Source organism: Pundamilia nyererei, unplaced genomic scaffold (assembly GCF_000239375.1).
Source record: "Pundamilia nyererei isolate P.nyererei 1_Seehausen unplaced genomic scaffold, PunNye1.0 scaffold00374, whole genome shotgun sequence".
NCBI lineage: Eukaryota > Metazoa > Chordata > Actinopteri > Cichliformes > Cichlidae > Pundamilia > Pundamilia nyererei.
The window spans coordinates 185,003-207,895 of NW_005187775.1; the positions used below are offsets into that span (position 1 = coordinate 185,003).

Genomic DNA, 22,893 nt, shown 5'->3' on the forward strand with positions numbered 1-22,893 from the left:
CAGCTGTTAAACAGTGACAGAGTAGGTAGGGAGTTTAGCCTAATGTTGCTCAGTCCTTAGGCTCAATTAAAGCCAAGAAATCAGATCATAATGTACAACAGTTACAAAAAATATCTTCATGCAATGATTGAGATGGTTTTTTTAACGAGCCACTCATCATAACAACATGAAAACAGAAAATGAAAGAAGTGTGGTGCACAGAAGGGAAATGTGTAACGTTTACATTTTTTCCACTGGTCGTTTTGGACTGATGATGATTATAATGAAGATGAAGAAGTCGTTTTTGGAAAGAAGCCCTGCAGGTCTTTGAGACCAGGACGTGTGCAAATGAGTGACTCAGCACATCGGCTAATTATAGGAACTCTCACCGGGCTATCATTTTAGCAATTAGCAATTTAAGTTACTTTACTAGCACATGAAGATACAAATGAGCCTCAGTCTGTTTTATCTCAGAAAACCTCAACTGTCCAGCTTTAGACACATCTTCTCAGTGTTTATACGCTAATGTGTGGCTTCCTTTTTGTTCTCTTGAATGTCCAGATGAGGACTTTGTCAGTCCTTCTTCTCCGAGATGGGGATAAAAGTTTTTTTTAAACTTGTTTTCTCATATCTGTTGTACTGGGATTGTAGAAACATCCAAAAACACCTCTTAAACAATTATCAACAGAAAATGATCCTAAAACTAATTATTAGAATTTCTGATTTGCACTAGTGAGTCCTGGTTGTAGTTACCCTGCCAGACCACTAGATGTCACAGTTAAGCTCCGTATCGCAGATGGTTGTGTTTGTTATGGATCCTCCTCCAGCTGCACTGTGTCTGGCTGTGATTGGCCAAAGCAGCTTTGTGTGACTGCCAGTGAGTTCATTTTCAAGCTGGAGAAGAAATTTTTAGTTTCATTGCCCTGCTGCAAGACAGGTGAGCAGGCGGGCTCAGTTTGTTGTGTCTTCAGAGGTAGTCATTATGGTTTTATTGAACAGGTTGATCACCATTTGTGTCGGATAAATCTGACGGCCGTGTGAGCTGCAGTTTAATTCTCTAAAGTAAAAAATGATCTTCTGTTGGTTTATAAGGGCTTGCATAGCTCCTGGCTTCACCCATCTATTTACATTATTCTGATTATTATTCTGATTGTTCTGTGCAATCATAATAATAATACACAAGCTGACATTAAGAGTTTCAGAATACCAAAGAAAGGGATTTGGGCAAAATCGTCAACACAAAAATCTCTTTGTCTCTTTAGCTGTGCTTTGCAGCATAATGTGGCAACAGCTGGTCACGAGCCTTCCAGTATTTTAAAAACATTTATCATTAAGGGTCAACATCTTAAAACATCTTCAAATCTCTGTTTAAGAGGGCGTCATCGTCTAAAGAGCTGCTAAATATATTATTAGAGCTTCTGAGATTTGTACGTAAAGCTGGGTTCAGCAGGCAACGCTTGCGGCCTGAGATTTCCAGGGCTCACGATGGCATGTCGCCACCACGAAGGGATGAAAGCCTCTGGGACTTGATTAGTGCTTTCCTCCTATTGGTTCATGAATTTTCCATGTGCGTTTGTGTGTTCGCTTATGCTTGTGGTTAATGAGTGAAGATGGATTACCGCTGGCCTCACCGCCACTCGGGAGTATTGCATTTTTGGAGGTCTCCATCCATATGTGTCTCTGTGAAAGCATTCACCATAGATCAGGCGAATGTTGTGTGTTCAGACGTCTGCAGTGTTGGTGCCAGTGACTGATGAATCTTTCTCCTGCAGAGTTATTGCCATGCTGTACTGTACAGAATCACGTGCATAAGCGGTTCTATTCAACTTATGTGGAGAGATGGTGGGTGGAAGTGGCCTATAGAGGCTTAAAAACTGTAGGTGGAGGAGGAGGGGGGGGGATAAATGTGTGCGTTTGAATTAGAGCGATTGATGACTGTTTTGGGTTGGAAATATGGATCCGATTTCAGTGGAATTTTATATTGAGGGCTAACGCTGAGTATTTTCTGTCAGTTAGAAAATAGGATGCATATCGAAATTTCCCAAAACTCCAAAAATACATCTGATAATCAAAGAGATTAAAGCTGTTGCAGTCTGTGCGTGCACGTTTTTCGTTGCTGAAACAATCATTTGTGTCAAAGCATTAACTGTTTATGGGTTTTAACAGCCAGATTGAAAAGGAGGATTTTCCAGCAAATCCACTGGATTAACTGCCCTTTAAATCCAGGTACTTCATCACTTTAATGCAAAAATGCTGCAGCTTCCATATGGCTGTAATTGTGCACAGACTGACCTGATACAGCTATTGATATTGAAGGCTTTGCTCGGTCTGAATTGTGCAGAAGTATCTCTGTTATGATGAGTCTGTGCCTCCATTTCACTCCCCTCTTGGATTTTGCTTCCTCCCTGCATCCTTATCGTTCTCTCTTTTTTAGCTCTCCCCTGATTCCTTTAAATTTCTCTCCTCACTCCTTCCCTCTTCCCCTTCTATGACATTTTTCCCACACCATTCATAACCCGTAGCTTCACAGGCAGGTGGAGATTGAAGGGAATAGATGGAGAGAGAGAAATTGAAATGCTTACCAGCTCCTCATTTATTATCACAGATGCGACGGTCTGATTCAGATTTGATTTCTCTCCTATCTGCCTGGATGGCTGTTTTTTGTCTCTGTCCCTGTTGCAGCCTGTCATTCAGGAAAGCTTTTGGGTCAAGTGTGTGTGTGTGTGTGTGTCTGTGTGTGTGTGTTTGTAGCATGGAAAGCTGCTCACTAACAGCCAAGAGAGAGAGCTAGAGAGAGAGAGAGAGAGTGACGGGAGTAACGAGGAAGCGGATAGGAGGAGGAGGAGAGCCAAGGAGGGAGGGGTGGACTGTGAGAGTGAGAGATCGCGCAGAAGAGAGTGTGAAGCTGCAGCAGCCGGGAGATAAAAGCTTTTCTCTCCCTCTGTCGGTGTCTGCCAGCGAAGGATAAAGCGGAGGAGCAGAGGCAGTCGAGGGAGAGACCGATCCAGGCTGCCTGCTGTCACTGGAGCTCCCGGCTTCCCCTGATCAGCAGGCCTCAGACCACAAATACACAGCAGGACAAGACACACTCGTGGACACGTATGCAGAAAGAGCTCACACAGCTGACCGGGGGGACCGCCCAACCTGGCGGGCACTAAACATACATTCGTACTCCCTTTTGGACAGTTGCTCCACGGTATCAATCGGATCAGTCCAGCCATGCTTGTCTGAGGGAGCCACAGTTTCATTTTAACTGGAGACGCCCTGTGTTTCTTTTTTCTTCCTCTCCCCTCTTGTCGGTCTTTTAAGGGGACATGGGCTGCGTACTCTTTTGTCCTAACCTCTGGCGCTGTGCTGTGTGATGTTTGGGACTGCCCTTTACTGGATGCTATATCCCTCTGGCTCTCTTCCAGGTGCAGTACACATCTGCACATGAACTAGGTCCGCTGCTAGATCTTGATCTTTGCAAAACCTCACCTAAGCCGACAGAGGACCCACGTCTTCTTCAGCCTCAGAGTGCAAGCTCCACTTCCCACACCACATGCCTAATTTCTAATTAGACCTGGTGGACGTGAGAAGCTATTAAAAGGAGAAAAAGGCACCCGAGAGGAGAAACAGTGAGAGGCTTTTTAGTTTTTTAGGGTAAGACCTGATCTAAATACCCCCAACCATTACTCCTGCAAAGTGTGGATGGTGTCAGGCTGTTGCATCGTCGCACTGCACCACCTGATGAAGGGGACGCTTGGCAGACTGACAGCAGGACACAGCAGCATGATTGGATAGTACTGAAGCACAAGTCAACTTTGATCCTCGGGGAATCTAACATCAATTGGGGACAGTCTGTGCCCAGGTATTCAAAGCAGAGATAGACACGATGCTGAGCTGTCTGGGGAGCTCAAGGTGGAGTCTGCCTGTATTTGTCTGCTTCCAGATTTAGACAGATGCTCTGCTGAGGCTAACAGCTGCATTTACATTGGTCACCCCAGATAATCACTAGAAAAACTGTCAACTTTCCTTCCAATCCTGTCAGTAGGAGAAATTAATGCCAGCAGTTTTGAATCCTGACATATTGACAGCAGCAGCTCGAGGTGTGGATGTTGAACAGACACATGGCAGAAGGATTGACACATCATGTGAGAAACAAGCTCATTGAACAGCGTAAGTCGTGGGAGGATGACGAGAAGCATCGAGGCGGAAGCTGAAGCTCTGATTTGAGTATTTAGGAAGCTGTCAGTGTATTGGCTGATTCTTCCTGCAATCTGCAGTGGCATTGGCTGACTACACACTCTGTCCGCCACAACCAGTCTGGACAGTGCGCTGCCTCGACAGAATGAGACTCTGAGCGTGCCATTACTACGAGGGATATCGACAGTATCACCATTAATACTGCTTCCGCTAGGAGCAAATTGACGGGATTCCCACTGATCTTACTTCTCTTATCTTGCACTGTATCAACATTACCAGGGAAGGAGAGGGCATCATTAATTCATGAGCTCAGATAGATACTAGAGCTCCTGGATAACACCAGCACCTGTACCTGACATTAAATCTGTTTTTGGGTTGTTGATGATGGAAGTATCGCGGTGAAACTGAAGCTGACGAAAGTGTTTTTCCTCACATCATCTCTTATATTCAGAATCACAACACTGAACTGAGAAGTGAGATGAGACCCAGAAATTCTGCCATTCTTTTGCTTGTCACCTGCAGGTGCATACAGTGTGTGTGAGACCTCTGGATTATCACTAATGGGCTGAGCAGCACTGGACTGTACTATATTTTTCTCTCTCCAGCAACTCATCATCCTGCCTGACAGCTTCCCTTACACCAGGTTACAGCTCACCTGCCAGAGGACCCGTGATAAATCAGACATCTGACCCAAACTGAATTTATTTTCCTCTCTCGTGTGGCTCTGCTGACACAACTGTGTCCTCATGTCCTTGACTCCGACCACAAGTCTTTTCAGATTGAGAAAACGGGAAGAGTAAACCTGTGTCCTTAGAGAGTGAGTGTCTGGCGACTACACTACCCGAGTCTGAGTCAGGACAGGCAGAGGAAAGATAAAGGACGCCGAGGTCCTTTGACACAACGGCCTGCCATGTGATTGGACCAATAACTGCCTGAGAAAAAGACTGACTTTTTCTCTTCTTCCACCTTTATTTTCAACGGGTTAAATTTAAGACAGTGCCACAGAAAATGGAGCAAAGCCTCCTCGTCTTAACTTGAAACTACCCTCATAGGTCAGATTAACGAGGGAGCCTTACAGTTCCTCTTTTTGTAAACAAGTGGAATAAACCTAAATGAGCATCACTTTAGGTCTTATAAAATAACTGCCTTTCTTTTTTTTTCTACGCTCTTCTTCATCGACATTGAAGTCATGGGGAACTCCATGGGCTGTGTTCGGCCTCCTCGGGAGGGAGAGCTTGGTGGAGCCCCCCCACTTTCACCAAAGAAGCGTCTGCGTTTCAGACGTAAGCACAAGGGCAAGAAGACCAGGAAAGGCGAGGCAGAGCTAGAGGACAGTGAGCGGCAGAGAAGCCTCGAGCCTGATGAAAAAGAGGAGGAGGAGGAGGAAGACGAGGACACCAGAGCTAGGACTCAAATAACAGTGCCTGATACACATTATTCCAAAACGAATCCCCACAGCAATACTCTTTCCCCCGGCTCTGTAAGCACCAGCGCTGGGGGGCTTTTGGGCAACATATTACTTGAAGGGACCCCCAAACCCAGCCCAGCCTGGAAAGGGGTCTTCTGCTTTCCAGGGGAGGAAGACACCGTCAGTGCAATCATAGATGTCTCCAGTATCCCGAGCCAAACCACCACTACCACCCCAGTCAACACAGCCCCAGCTCTGGGGAGCACCACTCCGGGCGGAGGGAGGGTCTATCGTGTTAGGGAGAAAGTCCAAGGGGTCCTGGAGAAGCCTTGGATACTCCGGCAGAAGAAGGAGAAAAAAGACAAGGGCAGGAGAGAGGATAAAAATGAAAGGGAGCATGGAGGGGAAAGAGGTGGAGGAGAAGGGGCTGTACAGGTGGTGAAGACGCCTTCAGACAGGGACAGAAAAGGGGTGGTCCACATCAAGGAGGTGGACGGTAAACTCTGTGTGGTGAGGACGGTGTACCCCAGTGACTATGGCTCTCCAGTGTGGAGGGGTGAAAGTGATGGAGAGGTGGAGGTCCACAAAGAGTCTCCAACACCATCTCCAGTTACAGAGAATATTCTCAAAGTCCAACTGTCTGAGCAGGACAAAAGCAGAACCAAAATATCTGCAGGGGATTTCCCCACGTCCTCAAGCTACTTGCAGATTCAGGAGACGTCGGCTGTCAAAGGATTTCGATTGGACTCTCCAGCGTGGGCACAAGAGAGGGCGTCTCTTTTGGAGTCAGGCTATGCCAGCGACCTGCCGCTGACCTCTCCGGAAACAGCGGGCACCACTCCCAGTCAGACAGACTGGGGAGGGCTGACCAGCAGCTCGTCCGAGAGGCTGGACTCCATGATTGAGAGCCCGCTGTCCCTACAGCATCAGGCAACTAGGAAATGCCTGCCACAGGTTTGTGTCCTGACCACAATCCAAATCCTCAAGCCAAGAAAAACAAAGATCCGAGACAGCTAGTGTGAACAAGAGTTTCATACATGTGCAAATACCATCCTTGGTAGTGCAGGGTTTCAGGAAGGCAGGATGACTGATCCAAAGGTGCAAAAAGTACAGAGCCCCTACATTAAGAAGTTAGCAGATTATGGAAACATGCTCACTAATTAGATCAGAATTATTATATTGGTTTTAAAGTATCAGAATTTGTCAGATATTTCACAGACTAACAGTAATTTATGTAAACACTGTTAGTTTTAGCCCTAATTGTGACATCTACTGTGTCCGAACTTCCCACCGCTCCTAAGGAAAAGGGAATAGTTTTACTTTTAGACTCCAGTCACTGACCGCGGATGTTTGCTTCCAGGACTGAGCAGTGTTTTTGAGTTGAACAGCATTTTTCAAACTGGTGTTCTGTAGCGCTAAGAGAGCCATTTACAGCACTTGATATCTTTCTTTCCTTTTTTTAAGGGTGCTTTTGTTGTCATGTGTGCACCATGTTTGCAGCCGTGAAGGTTTATGTGTGCGCGCCGTTATCGGCTCTAGAAAAGCACTATAAGTCTCTCCGTTCTTTCCGCCTTTGTTCCTGCAGCCTAATCAGCGCAGCACAGACTGTGCCCCTCAGTCTCAGGATCCGTCTCTGCGCCCTCCCTTTCTTATTTTTCTCACAGCACACGTACTCGCTCATTGCTGACGTCTGTCAGAGTGTGAGAGGCACACAAGCTGTGTGTGTGTGTGAGACAGAGAAGGAGGGTCATTGCTTCAAATGACAGGGTTTCCTCTTAATGTAAACTGAAACTTGTCATTTTAAATAGCACACAGCACATCTGTGTTTGGGTCTAGCTCCAATAATTTTAGCTGGAAACGGTTATTCAGGGTTAATCAGAAAAGTGAGATCAGTTAACTTCAGCTTCAGTGAAATATTAGATGTCCACGCTTTTATCATATCATTTTGTAATTTCTAGACTTGCTCTTTCCTACCAGCATGTCTAACTATTGTTTATGAGGTTTAAATGTAGCGGTTAATAAAATGCAAGTTGTATTCCTCGGTCAGTTAAACTTTGAATGCACTGGTCTAAAATTTTGCCCATTCATATCCTCAGTTGTTTGATTACTGCCCACAGCTTGTGGCTGGAGCACAGAGCAGGACCATAGTGGGACCAGTGAATCACCCTGGAGGGGTTCGGAGATCTGACTATGATGTCTCTAAGAGGAGGTGTTTCATTTTGTCCAACTGAGCGGAAGCTCCAGGGTAGACCCAAGGCACTCTGATGAGATTAAGTCTCTGAGCTGGTTTGGGAACTCCTTGGCGTTCCCCCAGAATAGCTGAAGGAGGTGGCTGGGGAGAGGAAGGTCTGGGCACCTCTGCTTTGTCTGCTGACTCCACCCAGATAAGCAGTAGAAAATGTGTGGCTGGAACTTTAATTTCAGTCAGTTCCTAATATGCATCTTACTCAGTATTGGCTGGGTAAGAGACTTTGGGGACAGGCTTTTTCCTGCCTACAGGAAGTTTTGGCACCTCATTAAAGAAGTTTTAACCAGAGCCAGAGAAAAATCCAAAGCAGTGAAATAAATTGTATTTTTTAACCAGTTTTGTTAATTTGATATTCCTTTTAATCTTGCTAAATTAGCTATAAAGTAGCCAGAAGTAACAGGAAAATGCACAGATTTCTTTATTATACAGTAACAGACAAACTTTTCTGTGCTCAGGGATTACTCTTAATGCCACAACCCAAAAACCCATTCTGAGCCAGGATTGTTTACTACTGCAAACACATAGTAGGTCCTAAAAGTTCAGAAGCATGAAGGTTATTTACTTTTACTGCCACAATATGATATCTCAAAAATAAATCTGCCTCTAAACCAGAGTGTCATACTCTTTTTAGGTCATGGACCACATACAGGCCATGTTGGTCTCAAGTGTGATGGACCAGTAAAGCTACTGGATAATATTTAATCATAGTATGTCCAGTTCCATTTACAGATCAGAGTACGACACTTTTAATATATAAAGTATTTGGGAATTTAACAACATGGTATTAAATGTGATTCAAACAAGTTTGAAGTTAAGATCTAGAAATAACTTAAATTTTACTTTAATTTTCCACTTCTGTGTAAAAATGCTTGCGTCACCACACCAGGAATAGCCGTGCTTTTTATCGAAATATGTGAAATTTTAATGAATTCTCTGCAATTTCTTAGACTTTGCAAAACCATCCGGTGGGCCGGTTCTGCTCTAAATCTTTTGCATAATCCAGCCATAGTGCAGATGCTGAGATCTGAGTGCTAAGTGTGTTGTTTTCTGATAGCAGACCAGCAATCCCATTAACATGTGATCAGATATAACTGAGAAATAACAAGAGCTTCTAGAGGAGAATCAATCGATAAAACATTAGTCTCCAAAAGTCGATGATGCAATAGCGACTTAATGTGTTGAAAAGCAAACATGCAGGTTGTTGCTCAGGCCTCGGCTTATTACAGCACACACTTGCAGGAGGGATCCAAAACAGAAAGAGGGAGGCTTCCTCTGCTAGCTTACAGCTGCTCAGCTCTCCTTAACCTTGAAAATAAGAGAGCCTGCTGCAGCCACTGCAGTAATACAGCTTAAAGATGATGGGCACTTTTTACCACGGCTGCTGGGGTTTCTTCACTTCTCCATCACATGCTGAAGGCGGTACAGTAAGGAGATGCTGTCGGGTTGTGTTAGGCTGGACGTGATCTCATTTGGTGCACAGCTGCTGCTGAGTCATGAGAAGCACGCGTTTGCTATAGATCCCGGCTCTGCAGAGTTCCCCGGTTTAAAATGCTGCTTTACTGGGCAGCGATAATCAATACTCGTGTGTCGAGCGTGCTCCTGCGTCATGTCACGGTGGGTGAGTGTCAGGATGTGTCTGTGTTCAGTTTAAAGTGCAGCTGTCCTTTGTGTGTGGGTGTGTGTTGCCCTTGTCTGCATAAAAAAGGGATTTGAAATGTGCATTCATCAGTGAGACGGCTGCTTCATTGAGCCCAGAGGGGAGTCCTACCGCACACTGAAAACACCACCCAAATTTACCCGTTTACCCCCATCCTGCTGTGTCTGAAGCTATCCATCCAACATTTATCTTTCTGGCCTTCATGCACCCATCCATCTTTTCAGCCTTTAAACATGATTTTGCAGAGGTGCTTCATGTTTAAGTCAAATAAATCAATTAATCCATCTTTTATTCTTTTTTTTATTTTTCCTATCCAGCACTCACCCCTCCCTCTCCTCCCTCCTCTCCCTGAAAACTTCAAAGAGGCCATGTTTCTAAAAGAGGGCTGGTCCAGAGCCCCAGGGGGCTGCTAGTGGATCATGGATGCTTGTGACTGGATCATAGCTGCACTGAGCACTGCTGCTACCTGATCTAATCTCTAGTCTGTGTGCGTCTGTTTATACTTTAGCTGGAGTAACGTTCACACGGCTGGGTCACGCATGAGCGTCACATCTTCACAAGTTCATACCCGCACTTCACACCTGCACATACCGTGAAGATAAACTGTGTTTAGTGAACATATAATCAGGCCTTTAGCTCAACTGGAGAAGCCATACATGTCATGTGACCTGACATTAACCTGTACTTTATTTGAGTTTTTAGTTTGAGTTTGTTTACTTATGATTGGAAAAGAAGAAAACTGTATTAAATGATTACATTGAAGTTGCGTTGACAGGGGACATTTTTAGACTCTGTGAGCTTCAGGAGACTCGGTCGAGTTAATTAAACAGTTGTAAAGTTGAACGGTTTTGTCTTCGTTCGTTAGCCGAATACCCAACAGACTGATTTAGGAAAGCTAAATGTTAAGCCGACATGGTTTAATGACTGCGGAGACTGTTCGCAAAAGGCATAAACTATTGGGCTAAGCAGACTTGTTTACAGCGAGATAGCAGTAATAAACTTATAGTTTCGTTTTTTTGATCATTGAGGAGCAAAACTTTGAAAATCAAAATTTCAGAATAAGCATTAATTTTATAAAATGTCTCTTTTTTTAAGTCTCATTACTGTAGGTGTCTCAGCCATTTCTGCTGTGAGCTGGCATTTTGAGTCAGCTGACAATATGACATGCTTTAAATGACAACCTTTTCCTCTGCACACTAAAGAAGGAGAGCACAAAGAGATGCAGAAGTAAGAGGTTAGGGAAATAAATGGGCAGAAAAGCAAGAGAGAGATTTAATGATTTAGTGAATCATTTTTATGAAATTATTTTGTGATTTTTGGTACCTCTGATCCTCCGTAGGTTAAAGCAAACGCATTTATGAAGCGTGGGCCGACTTGAAGGACACTCTTGTTCTGCTGTTCATGCTTCACGCAGCCTCATTCATATCGTAAACTCAAGGTTCACCTGATTTATCAGGCGCTGTCGCCCGTATCTCTGCAGCAAATGGCCTGACAGAAATTGTACTGCAGCTCACAAAATAACAAGCTGTGTTTGAAAGCTTCTGAAACTTACTAATTCACCTGATGCATGAGAGAACGGCAGACGTGCACAATGGGGAAAAGAGGATGAAGTGCTGTAGCAGTGGGAGTGCAGGCTCTGTGCACAGATGCAGACCTCACACAGAGTGCAGTGTCAATATTAAGATGAAGGAGTCGATGCTCTGCATTTCCCTGCAAAGGAGGCTGCATGTGCACGAAACACATATTTGTTGATTGCTGTTTGAGTGACAGTGTAGTCATGGAGTAACTGTAAGAAATGCTAACCTGCTCGCTGTAGCCCCCACGTCTCAGTGCAGGCATGTGTGGTGTGAATAATGACGAGTTGTCATGTAGCAGAAGCGTTTGTTCGTCTCAGTTTTGTGTTTACATCGTGGTTGAGAGGCTCCTTTAGTGATGCAGAATCTTTGTCATATGTCATTTTCACTGAGTGAATGAGGACTCAATAGATGTTACTTTACGAGAAGCTGGAAGGTATACATGCACAGTGCTGTTGCCGACCTTGCTCATCTTCATCACGTTTCCTTCTCTCTTCTCTCCCTCCCGTTCCTCGTCTTTTTGGCTGTTGCTGCAGTCTCCTGGCACGCGCTGGACTTTCATACTGCTCTGTATTAGCAGCAGTGAGAGAGAAACTGAAAGACTGAGAGAGGGTGGAGTGTCGGACTGTAGCTGAGTTAGGGAAAGAGAGATGACAGAAGAATACAGATGACAGTAGCGGCAGCCTAGCACTGACAGTAACCGCCTATACGTCACTCTGCCTTTGTTGCTCTGGGCAGATGGATCCAAAGAGCTCCAACTGAGAGGAAGAAGAACGCAGGGGGTAAATGGCTGAGTGGTCGTGTAGCTAAGTGAACCGAACCAAGCGTTAGGAAGCCGTCAGTCTTTGTGGAAGACTTTCTTTTAGACCCACCCCTAATAAGCATGCACGTCGTTAGAAGAGCTTTCAGGAGCCGTGTGCTGCTGCATCTGTGGTGTTTAGAGGCGTTTGCACACACAGACTCCTGAAATGTTAGTAGAAAATGCATGCTCACACACAGCTGGTTTTTCATTTTTACGCAGTAGAGCACACTCACTCTGCTTTATCATCCATTCAGACAACAAATTGAACTGTAATGTAGAAAATTAACTTCTTGTTCTATTCAGTAAGACTTGAAACCAGAAACTGAGATTATAAACCCATCAGAACAGTGTTTAAAGAGAGTTGACACCTGTGAATGTCTGTACGGTACTTATGTGGTTTTAAACACTTTTATATTGGTGTCACTTTTCAGAACTGGAAGCTGTGTTCACAGTTTATATACAGTTTGTAGGCAGGAGTTTATCTGAAGCTGTCATTACAGACGGTAGTTGGCATGAGTCGTGCTCTCCCATTTGGAAATTCTTGCTAATGTAATTCAGGGAGCTCCTTAGTGGAGGACGACAACCTCTGGCTCGCTGTGAATACACGAGACTGAAGACTCTTATGGGTTTTGTGCTCCGGAGCTGGCTGGTTAAAGGCTGTTAAATGTCGTCTTTTGTTTGTGAAAATTATTAGTGTTTAGGCTTCTTAGTTGTTTTTTTGCCCCCAAATTATTAAAAAATATTTTTTTTCTTAATGTGTTTTTCAGTTAGTTACTACAAGCGCAATTTAAGGATCCCCAATGTTTTAAAAAGCTTAATCTATTAAACAATTACTGGTAAAGGCCCACTGACGATGCAAAAATCAAACCTATTTGTGGCCAAGTGCATTTTGTTTAACATATTTCACCGTCAGATCGTGTGCATTTGACGTCGTCTCTGAACTCAAACAAACAGCAGGGGAGACGATACGAGGACTCTGAGTTTATGTAGAGGAGGAAGAGGATGAGAAGGAAGAGCAGATTGATCAGAATATGAAGCAGAGCAGATGAAAGGACATGAAAAACTGAAGAGACAGATCGAGGTTGGGCGGGGGGGCATGAGACAGATGAACAGGGTTGGGGGGTGGGGTGTACGTGAGCTAATGAGCAGGATAGACTGTAGACGCTGCAGACGGGAAATGGGAGAAGGCATTAATAAAAACGCCTCTGAAACGAAAACATCCAGATATCACACATGCACTCAGTCATTAAGTGTCAGGAAAGTGATGGTCTGAAAAGAGCGAGCGGGTTGAATAAAAGGAAATAAAATCTCTGCAGTGAGTTAGTTTCATACAGAGAGGGAGAGAGAACGTTTCTGCCAACTCACTGTAGCTGCGTCTGTGTGTCTGCAATGAAGCTGATGGAGAGAGGCTGAATGCATCAGTGCACAGAAAATAATGAGAAAAGTCCCCACATGCTGGAGCCTGATTAGATTTGTTTTCGTGAGTCTGAATATTGTTTTAATGTGTTTCAGTACATTTGGCAACGAAGCCCGAAACATTTTGACTCTCAGATCACAGCTCTGCAGAGGTGAGGGGGGGATAACGAATCCCAGTCGTAACCCCGTCTCTCTCTCTCTCCCTCAGATTTCAGAAATCTACGTGTGCGGCGAGTCAGCTGACCTCACAGCCAAAGAGAAGCTGCTGTTATGGAGCCAGCAGGCGATAGAAGGCTACCCCGGCCTCCGCTGCGTCAACTTCACCTCATCGTGGAGCGACGGACGCATGTTCAACGCTCTGCTGCACAGATACAGGTTAGGCGACGAAGGGCGTGATTAAAATGTCCATCTGAGAGACACACAGACTGACTTCAACACACAAAATATTAATTGGTGATGTCAAAATGGTTAATATAGTTTCAACAAATACTTGTAACAATGTATCTGGTTGTGTGATTGAAGTGGTTTGATCTTAATCTGATCTGAAATCATCAGACAAGCACAGCAATTCACGATCTCATGCTAATGTTCGGTGATATTTTCACAGCAGACGCAGCAGAAATGTTTATGTTTATCAGATTGTACAGATCAGAGTCTGACGACCACAAACAAACAGGAAAAAAGCAAAACAAAGCTTTTTTTTGTTCCAACTTCTTTTTCAGGCCCGACCTGATCGACATGGACGTGGTGTCACGGCAGAGTAACCGTGAGAACCTGGAGCAGGCCTTCGAGATCGCTGAGTCGTTAGGTGTGACCAGACTGCTGGATGCTGAGGGTGAGACTGTTGATCCACTGTTGAGTAATCTGGCCAGCTTGTTCATGGCCGAGCACAGACAGGTCTTCAGTGTTTTACTAACTGAGCTTCTTATATTTAACGAAAGTTGTAAACTTGAAATTCAAATTAGGCTGTCCTATTGAGCTTTTATTTTGAAAGCTTGCCAACCTCCCAGGCAACCAGTAATGACCCACAAGCATACACTTTCATATTTACAACTGTATCTTTAATGGCTCTAGCTCCAGACCCTGGCTCTGTGTGGAAAACCCTTTTATATATTTAGGTCTGTTTCCCCTGAAGAAAAGAACACCTCAAAGACTCATCATAGACCAGTCATTCCAGGAAAAGCTGCTGAAGACCTCCAGAGACCTTAGAGAAGTGTTTGTTGGCACAAACAATACAGGCTGTTTCTACAGCTTGTATTGTTTCCTGTTGTATTTATAAGGCTTATATTAAGTGATTACTTTTGCTTTAATTGACAGTTTGATTTTTTTAATCCACACCACCACAACAGATCTGAATAGACGGCCTGTTTCACTTGGAAGGGCTCTTTTGACCCCGTGTTTTGATTTCACATCAAGTTTCCAGATACAACTGCAGGACCTGGACTTATTCCCAAACCTTTGATCTGCTTAATTTATCAATAAAATCATGAAAAATGCTACATACCTGTCCAAGAAACGGCTACATTTGAGCATCAGAAAATAGACTAAGTAATGCTTTTCGTCAGTCTCTCAAACAGTTCAAGACTGAAAGTCGGTACTTCAGATGCAACTTAATTGTTCCCTTTATCTTGTTACAGACGGACACAGCTGTGAAAATGTTCATATAAACACTGAGCCTTCCTAAATCTTACTGGCTGCTTGATTTATGGTTACAGTTCATTAACTGATTCACGTGTGGGTTTGGGTTTAACACTGAGCCAAATATCTGAAAACCTCAGAGGCTGTTTTTTCTCTCTCTAACTGATAATGTAAGAAGCACCAAACTATCTGCATAATTCCCGCAGCTTTTCACTTCATCCCCTCTCATTTTCTCCCCAGACGTTGATGTTCCCTCTCCAGACGAGAAGTCAGTCATCACTTATGTCTCCTCGATCTACGATGCCTTCCCTAAAATCCCCGAGGGTGGAGAGGGCATCGGCGCACACGTACGTCACGGTCTTGTTTACCATTCATGCCTTTATTTATTTATTCATTTATTTATTTATTTATAATTTGTTCAGTTTAAAGCATGCACTACACTTCCCAGGACTGCATGTGATTTGTTAGCATGCATGCATGCAGTTCGTAGCACATTCCTGCAGTACTGTTCCTCCATATCCTGTTAACATTAAAACATGAATACATTTAGGCAGGTTATTATTAGTTCACTGTGGACCTTTTTGAGTAATGAGCCAAAACCTTTAAATAATCATGCAGTTAATTTAAAACTGTTCCAGCCATTCATTATGAGCCAGCCTACCTGTTGCCAGGCAGTGTGTGAATGTGTGATGCATGATTTCCCACTAATGAACAGCTTCTGTCACGTCTGCGACATTTTCTTTCTCTCCCCCATCCTCAGGAGGTGGATCAGCGCTGGTCGGAGTACCAGTCCAGGTTCTCGTCTCTGCTCCAGTGGAGCCGCCAGCACACGGCCCTCATGGCCAACAAGAACTTCCCACAAAACCCCGTAGAACTCAAGGTGAACACGACAGTTTTCTTTTAAATATTTAGATGTGCGAGAGTCCATGTTTAAGAAAACCACCTAATAAGCCAAATAAAGGAGACTCGAGTAAGTTGAAGTGATCATTATTCTAAATTATATATTAGAAGAGCACTCAGGGCGTCCCTCCGTAAGGTCAGTACCCATCCCCCGAACTTTATTATTCCTAATAATGTGATCTGGACACCAGCCAGAATTTAACGAGCTCGTTCTTTGGCCTTGCTCTCCAAGTTTCATTAAATTTGTCTGATGGTTTGTAAGTCTATGAAAAAAAGAAGCTCAATCTTGTAATATTAAATAGTAATTATGATAATTCCCAGACCCGCTCTTTGATCTGCACCCGCACCATATTTTGCGACTCTCCACTTTGCTCACGCTGCACTTCTCCAAGTTTCATGAGATTCAGTTTGGTGGTTTTTGCATAATGTTGCTGATAAACCGACAAACGGCACTTAAAACGTGTAATGTTTCACCCAGCATTGGGAAAATTGGTGACATACAGATTTACCTTCATTCTAGCTGGTGTTTTTTATGCAAATTTGCTTGACAGCAACATGAATGCATCTGACTGTGGTGGTAATCGAATCCCTGTATGTCTTCCCAGCTTTGTATCTGCAATCCCACAGACGTGTAGCCTTGAATAAGGCAGCTGACAAACAATTTCAGTGAAACCTTGAGAGAGCAAATAAAGGGAGGACACAAGGAGGGAGAGTAGAAGGGTTTAATAATGTGGAAACGTCACACAGCAGTGTATTCAGATTAAAGGCGAAATAAAGGAAGAGTCAGTGAGTTAATTTGCAGAAGAAGGTGTTAGATTGAAGTAGAAAGAATAATGGTTGACGAAGTGTCTCGAGATGTGGAGAAAAAGAGCCGATTCACGTCACGAATGACCCCCTCAGGCAGGCGGTGATTAGGAAGCTGTAACCTTTGAAAACAGGTGCTGGCTTCAAACAAAGCCTGCGTTAACACAGACTCCATAACGCTGTTTCTCTCCTTCTTCAGGCACTTTACAATGAGTACGTCCATTTCAAAGAGACGGAGATCCCCGCGAAGGAGATCGAGAAAGGTCACATCGAACACCTCTACAAACTGCTGGAGGTAAGAACAAATGAAGAGTGGAGACGAGGAAGGAAAAGGCGACCAGCACTTGGCACCTTTCCGTGCATCATGAGGTCGAGCTCAGGGGGATTGTGTCAACGAGAGGAAGTTGGAGAACATTGTTGGCAGCGTGTTTGTGTGCGCTGAGTCACACGTTCGCCTCCCGAAGCGAAGTCGTTTCTTTCGTCGAGCTGTTATCAAAGCAGCAGATTGTTTGATTGTAAACAAACACATGATAGCCGATAATAGTTCCCATTTTATTCTCACTCAGCTGATGTTACCGGGGTTTTTCTGCGGCGTGACTTATGATTGCTCATAAATGGGGTCACTGATGTAATGGCTTTGGTAGCGCGTCCCACTTTGAAGCCTCGTCTTGAGCTTCACGGCTTTGGATTTTTAGGAGGTAGAGGTGACCATATTTTGACCTTGGCGAGCTCTGTTAAAAAGCTGCCTCCACAGACTGTAGCAGCTTTTATTTTAGTTTTTTAGAAGGACTCCAATGCAATGCAATTTAATGGGAGCGCTATTTAAAAGAATCACCCTCCTAACAATTATGAAAAATGTGGAAACCATAGCTGGCTTGTACTAACAGATGTTGGGATGTGTGGCATGTATTTACGCTGCACGTGTTTGTTTATTCCAGGTGTGGATAGAGTTTGGTCGCATTAAGCTTCCTCAGGGCCTTCATCCCAATGACCTGGAGGAGGTTTGGGGTAAACTCATCCTGGAGATGCTGGAGAGAGAAAAGATTCTCCGGCCAGCTGTGGAAAGGTACACACACACACAAATCTCTTCACATGTTGCATATAATTAAATCATAACTGCTGATACCATTTGTTTTTCATCATCTTCTGTGTGCATTTACAGGCTAGACCTGCTGCTCCAGAGAGCCAATAAGATCCAGAACATGTCTCTGGACTGCGAGGAGAAACTCACGCTCGCTAAGAACACACTCCAGGCTGTGAGCGCTGAACCTCTCTCACTTCACATCCATTTAATTTCCTCTCACACACACAGAGTCCCTGGGTTTATGTTGGGTAACTGTTTAATAATTTGGCCGAGTATTTTACAGGGTGTTAATGTGACCAAGCCGTAAACGTGAGCGCTCTTTTGGGACCGTAAATATTTACACACCACTTCCCCTGCCCTCTGCAAACATGCTCACTCCTTCCTTTGACTGTGTTCCTCGGCCTGAGCACAACTTCCTGCCTGAATGAAGGCATGTTAGGCAGAATAAGTGATGTGCTGGGTCTGGAGTTTATTTGTACCCTGATTTTTATATATTTATTTTCAATTTATTGCTCCTGCTAGTATTTGCTGCTGTCCACTTTGATTCCACTTTACTGTTTACTGAGTTTATCTCTGTGTAAACACGAATCCTCAGGTCGTCATACTTCATAATAACAGAAAAGCCAAACAAAACTGATCAATGATCCCTCCCCTGGTCTCCAGGACATGTCTCGAGCGGAGAGCGGCGAGGGCGTGCAGTGCGAGAGAGAGCTGGCCTGTTACCTGCAGGACTGCGAGTCTCTGATTCAACAACTCTACCAGGAGCTCAAAATCCTGAGAGATGAGAAATACTACCAGGTGGAGCAGCTGGTGTTCAGGTGAGTCATGGTGGTGGGATGGAGTCAGTGGCTTGGTCTTTTTGAAGGACCAAACATGCCAGCATTTCAAAAATTAATACAAAAAAACCCTCTTAGTGATTCTGTTTTATTTATTTTTAAAGTAATTAAATGTCCCAAAAATATATATCTATAAATCTATTTAATTCTATTTATTTACTTATTTCATTTTTTAACCTTAATCTTTTCTTATTACACCTTTTAATTTCTTTATATTCCTTAATTTAATATTGGTTTAATTTATTTTTGTGATTTCTGCATTATTTTATAGACCTAAAATGATTTAGGCAGTTTCAGCTCTATCACAGCAGTCTTCAATTAATTGTTATGATCTGGACAATTTAGATTAATAGCTGGGAATACAAGCTACTCATTATAGGTCAACAAGTTGCCTGTTGTGTTTTTGTTTTGTATTAATACCTATTGTATCCTCCTCTGCATCTAGTGTTCACTGATATAAACCAGTGGTGTCAAAAAATGATGGAAAGCGTGTCCTCATTTTGCGTCTCATCAGCATGCTGCTCCGTCTAATTTGAACTGCTGTTATGAAAGCTAATGAAACAACTATTTTGTAAATCTGCCACTGTGTGCTGCCCTTTAAAGCAGCAGTACCTTTAAAAAAAAGAACTCAGCTTTGTAGCAGGATCATACTGTCAAAGATTATTAAATGTTTCATAGGTTTATAATAATGTGATCAGTTATGTGCTTTTTTCTTTTCCTTTATCAGAGTTTCCCGCCTACAAGAGGAGCTGGTCTCCCTCAGACTGCAGTGCTCCAGCATCTACAGGAAAGGCCACTTCTCTCAGGCCCTGGGCACCACGGGGACAGAGCACACCCACCAGAGACCCCCTGATACGGGCCTGTCTCTGGGTCAGACGCTGCTGGGAGCTGTGGGAGCGGTCGGAGCCGCACTCCTGCGGCGACCGATGGCTCGGTCCCAGCTGGTGGCCATGTCTTCATCAGAGGACGAAGGAAGCCTGAGGTTCATCTACGAGCTGCTCGGATGGGTGGAGGAGACGCAGGTCAGTCTCTGTCAGCCTCTCTTAAAATTAGGGCTGTTGTTTTTACTGCTGATTATTTTATACGCTGTTTTATTATTAAATTATTTAAATACTGAAAATAAAATGTAGTAATTTGGTGAAATATGAATTTAAAGCATCCTAAATATCATAAAACATGAATCAGAATTTGTAAAAAAGTCACATATGGTTCAGAAGTCGTCACAAGCCTAAAAATATCACATTCAACTGAAGCGAGGTCTTAAAAGCATTCAAAGACATCTAATAGAAGATGTCTGTAATTTTCAGTGGGTAAATCATTCTGTGTTTGTGTTTTAGGAGCTGTTGGAGCGCGCCGAGTGGGGTGCAGACCTCACCTCTGTAGAAAAAAACCTCGACGAGCACAACAACATACACACTGCGATTGAAGAGCTGATGAACAGCCTGCAGGAGGCACGCAGCTACGAGGTTCACGCATCCCTCCTCCCTTTGCAAACACGGGCGTCTGTGCAGTGATGGTCTTTGTAACGAGGCTTCTCTTTCTCTCCTCCAGGCTAAAGTCTCTCCCAACTTCAAGAGCAGTTACTCTGAGACGCTGGCCAAGCTGGAGAACCAATACTGCAAACTACTGGTCAGTCTCAGCTCAGAGGGGCTTGTGGCTTTGTTTGTGTGTGTTTGAGTTCCTCTGCACTTCTTTGTTTCCCCAGCTCACCCAGCATCCTCAGTTAATCCCATTATAGCGTGGCACAAATCTGCATCTGCGCTGTCTTCTCCTGCTGCCCCTAAATGTCCCCCCTTTTTGTCTCTTCTGTGTCCTCTGTTTTCTATTCATCCCATAATATATTTGTAATCACATCGATACTTATTCCTCTCAATCTGTTTTTCTTCTTGGCTTCTGTGGGTTTTTAAGAAGTATGTGCTTGTAGATTTACCTCTAAAAAAGCTATTTTAAATGTATTAAATGCATTAATAACATTCAGGACAAAGAAGGGGAAAATAAACCACAGGCACAGCTCACTTTGAAATATTTATGCATTTCTCCTCTGGCCTGTATCGCCATTTATCCATCTGTCTATGTCACCAACCAAAATAAAATGTGCGGCTGGCTAACGTTACAGCTCAGCCGAGGGAGCCGCAGTTGAGTTTATATCCTGTCAAGTGTAGATGGACGCTCAGTGAGTGTAGTTTGTTAGAAAGAAAAGAGTTCTCTGCTCATGAAAAGGTTTTCAGATTTATTTACTTTTTAAAATTTACTCCACCTCTTTACAGGTCACGATTTCTGTAAATAGACATTATTTCAGAGTCTTTCTAAATTACTTTTTCCCAACACAAGTGAAGAAAAGGCAAATATTTCTACACCTGCATACATGGGCAACTTGCACTAAAACAATTGCCATCACAACACTATCCAAATTTGATTTTAGCGTTCAGCACCCTTTAAGGAATTACATGCAGGACATTGGGCTCTTACATGGGGCAGTGTTTGTCATTAGTTTTCTGGGAAGATGCATCAGGATCGTCAGTGTAATTCAAATTTCCAAGTAAGAGGGATCCTTTTGCAGTATTTGCTTCTGCACTGCTGATTAGCATGGGGCTTTGTTTGTGTGGTTGCCATAGGAACATTCGTCATGGCGCCTGCGGAGCTTGGAGAGCCTGCACATGTTTGTGTCGCAATGCACTGACGAGCTGATCTGGCTCAACGAGAGGGAGGAGGAGGAGATCGCCTACGACTGGAGCGACAACAACACCAACACGAACGCAAAGAAAGAATTATACAGTGTGAGTGTGAGGAAGAGGAGAGACGCACACATGGACGGTTTCCTCCGTCACAAATTGCAAACCTTTAACCTCACTTGGTTTCCACATGTATTTAAAGTCAAGATAAAAGTCTTGTTTACCTCCCAACATATAAAGAGTAACTTTACATTAGACTGTTTGTCTTCACCTTTAACCTTCCCCGCTTCCTGTTCTGCCTGCAGGAAATGAGGTTAGAGCTGGATGAAAAACGAGATGTGATGCGGTCACTCCAGGAAACGGCCAGCCGTCTGTGTCAGGAGAACCATCCTGCCAAGCAGACCGTGGAGGTGAATTTCATGATTTTTATTCATTCGGGCTGGATGACCTTTAAAGACGCTGGGTTTCCGTATCCGTGGCTCGCTTGTCTGGAACAAATCAACCACGTTGCTTTTGTTAAAATGCTCTTTTATTCACTCTGCACTCACTTTTTCTAAGCCTTCCTTGGCGACGAGCAGGAATTACTATGTACATTTTAAAATACTGGTGTAGCTACACTTATTTGGGATATGGTTTTCATACCAGTCTCATGCTAATGCTGCTTGTCCCCTATCACTGCTGAGAGCCAGAAACCCCTGGCTGGGTGAAACGCTGACTCTGTCTGTGCTGATTAACATCCCAGTTAGAGCCTTGCAGATAGATTACAGGCAGTTTATATGATCGGAGACTGTAAAAATCTCACTTATTTCCCCTAAAGGACCTCTTACATAAGTTTAGCATGGCACCAACTTTCAATATCCATCCATCTCCCTGTTATCAGGCTTACAGTGCAGCCCTGCAGACCCAGTGGCAGTGGGTGGACCAGCTCTGCTTGTGTGTGGAGCAGCATCTCAAAGACAACACGGCGTACTTCCAGGTGAGGCTGAAATTCTTATTTAAATTATTTTTCTGAGTTTGGCAAAAGAATTCATCCACATATATAATTAGGCTTATATTAAAATGATTTTGTGTTATTACATGCAAATCCATTTTTACTTTTGTCAGTTCATGACTGACGCCCGGGACTGTGAGTCATACCTCCGCCAGCTCCAGGAAACCATCAAGAGACAATATACCTGTGATAAGAACAGCAGGCTCAGCAAACTGGAAGACCTGCTGCAGGACTCAATGGTATCTACACATTTGCTTTCTGTCTTACGAATAATATTCAGTTTCTTCTATGCCAGACAGATTTATGGTGCTGAAGGAAAGACCGACTGTGGTTTTTTTTATTTTCACTAGATTTACTGCAAAGAATTGTGTCATGTTAACCTCTACTGGAGCTCAGTGACCGATAACAGAGAGACAATAACAGAGGTTGTTTGACATCGTGTCTCCATTTAGCGAGATAATTTCAAGAAGCGGCTCCATAGTGTAGTGCTTAACAAACATCCCCAATTTGATCCTGGGAGGAAGAGGCCATCTGGTGTAACACCAAATCAAACATGCACAGCTATCTGCTGTGGCGACCCCTTGTGCGTAAGAGACTAGTTGAGAGTGCTTTGGTTTCACTCACACACCTTTAACACACCCCAGGGGCAAATTATGAAGGTGGTGTCTTACCTGGAGCCACTCTGACCTAAGTACTAGA

The 22,893-nt window shown here is 43.8% G+C and overlaps 1 protein-coding gene across 1 annotated transcript in view; it reads left to right on the forward strand.

Moving 5' to 3' along the window:
- The window catches only part of macf1a (microtubule actin crosslinking factor 1a), a 229,969-nt gene that overhangs the window by 111,128 nt on the left and 95,948 nt on the right, over positions 1-22,893 (forward strand). Inside the window, exons 7-21 of the mRNA XM_013915833.1 lie at positions 13,478-13,644; positions 13,992-14,104; positions 15,148-15,254; positions 15,668-15,787; positions 16,811-16,906; positions 17,550-17,677; positions 17,774-17,867; positions 18,359-18,513; positions 19,259-19,553; positions 19,869-19,997; positions 20,083-20,160; positions 21,147-21,308; positions 21,509-21,613; positions 22,084-22,179; positions 22,308-22,433. Of these exons, the coding sequence (XP_013771287.1) occupies positions 13,478-13,644; positions 13,992-14,104; positions 15,148-15,254; positions 15,668-15,787; positions 16,811-16,906; positions 17,550-17,677; positions 17,774-17,867; positions 18,359-18,513; positions 19,259-19,553; positions 19,869-19,997; positions 20,083-20,160; positions 21,147-21,308; positions 21,509-21,613; positions 22,084-22,179; positions 22,308-22,433 (1,971 nt within the window). The remainder of the gene's footprint in view (positions 1-13,477; positions 13,645-13,991; positions 14,105-15,147; positions 15,255-15,667; positions 15,788-16,810; positions 16,907-17,549; positions 17,678-17,773; positions 17,868-18,358; positions 18,514-19,258; positions 19,554-19,868; positions 19,998-20,082; positions 20,161-21,146; positions 21,309-21,508; positions 21,614-22,083; positions 22,180-22,307; positions 22,434-22,893) is intronic.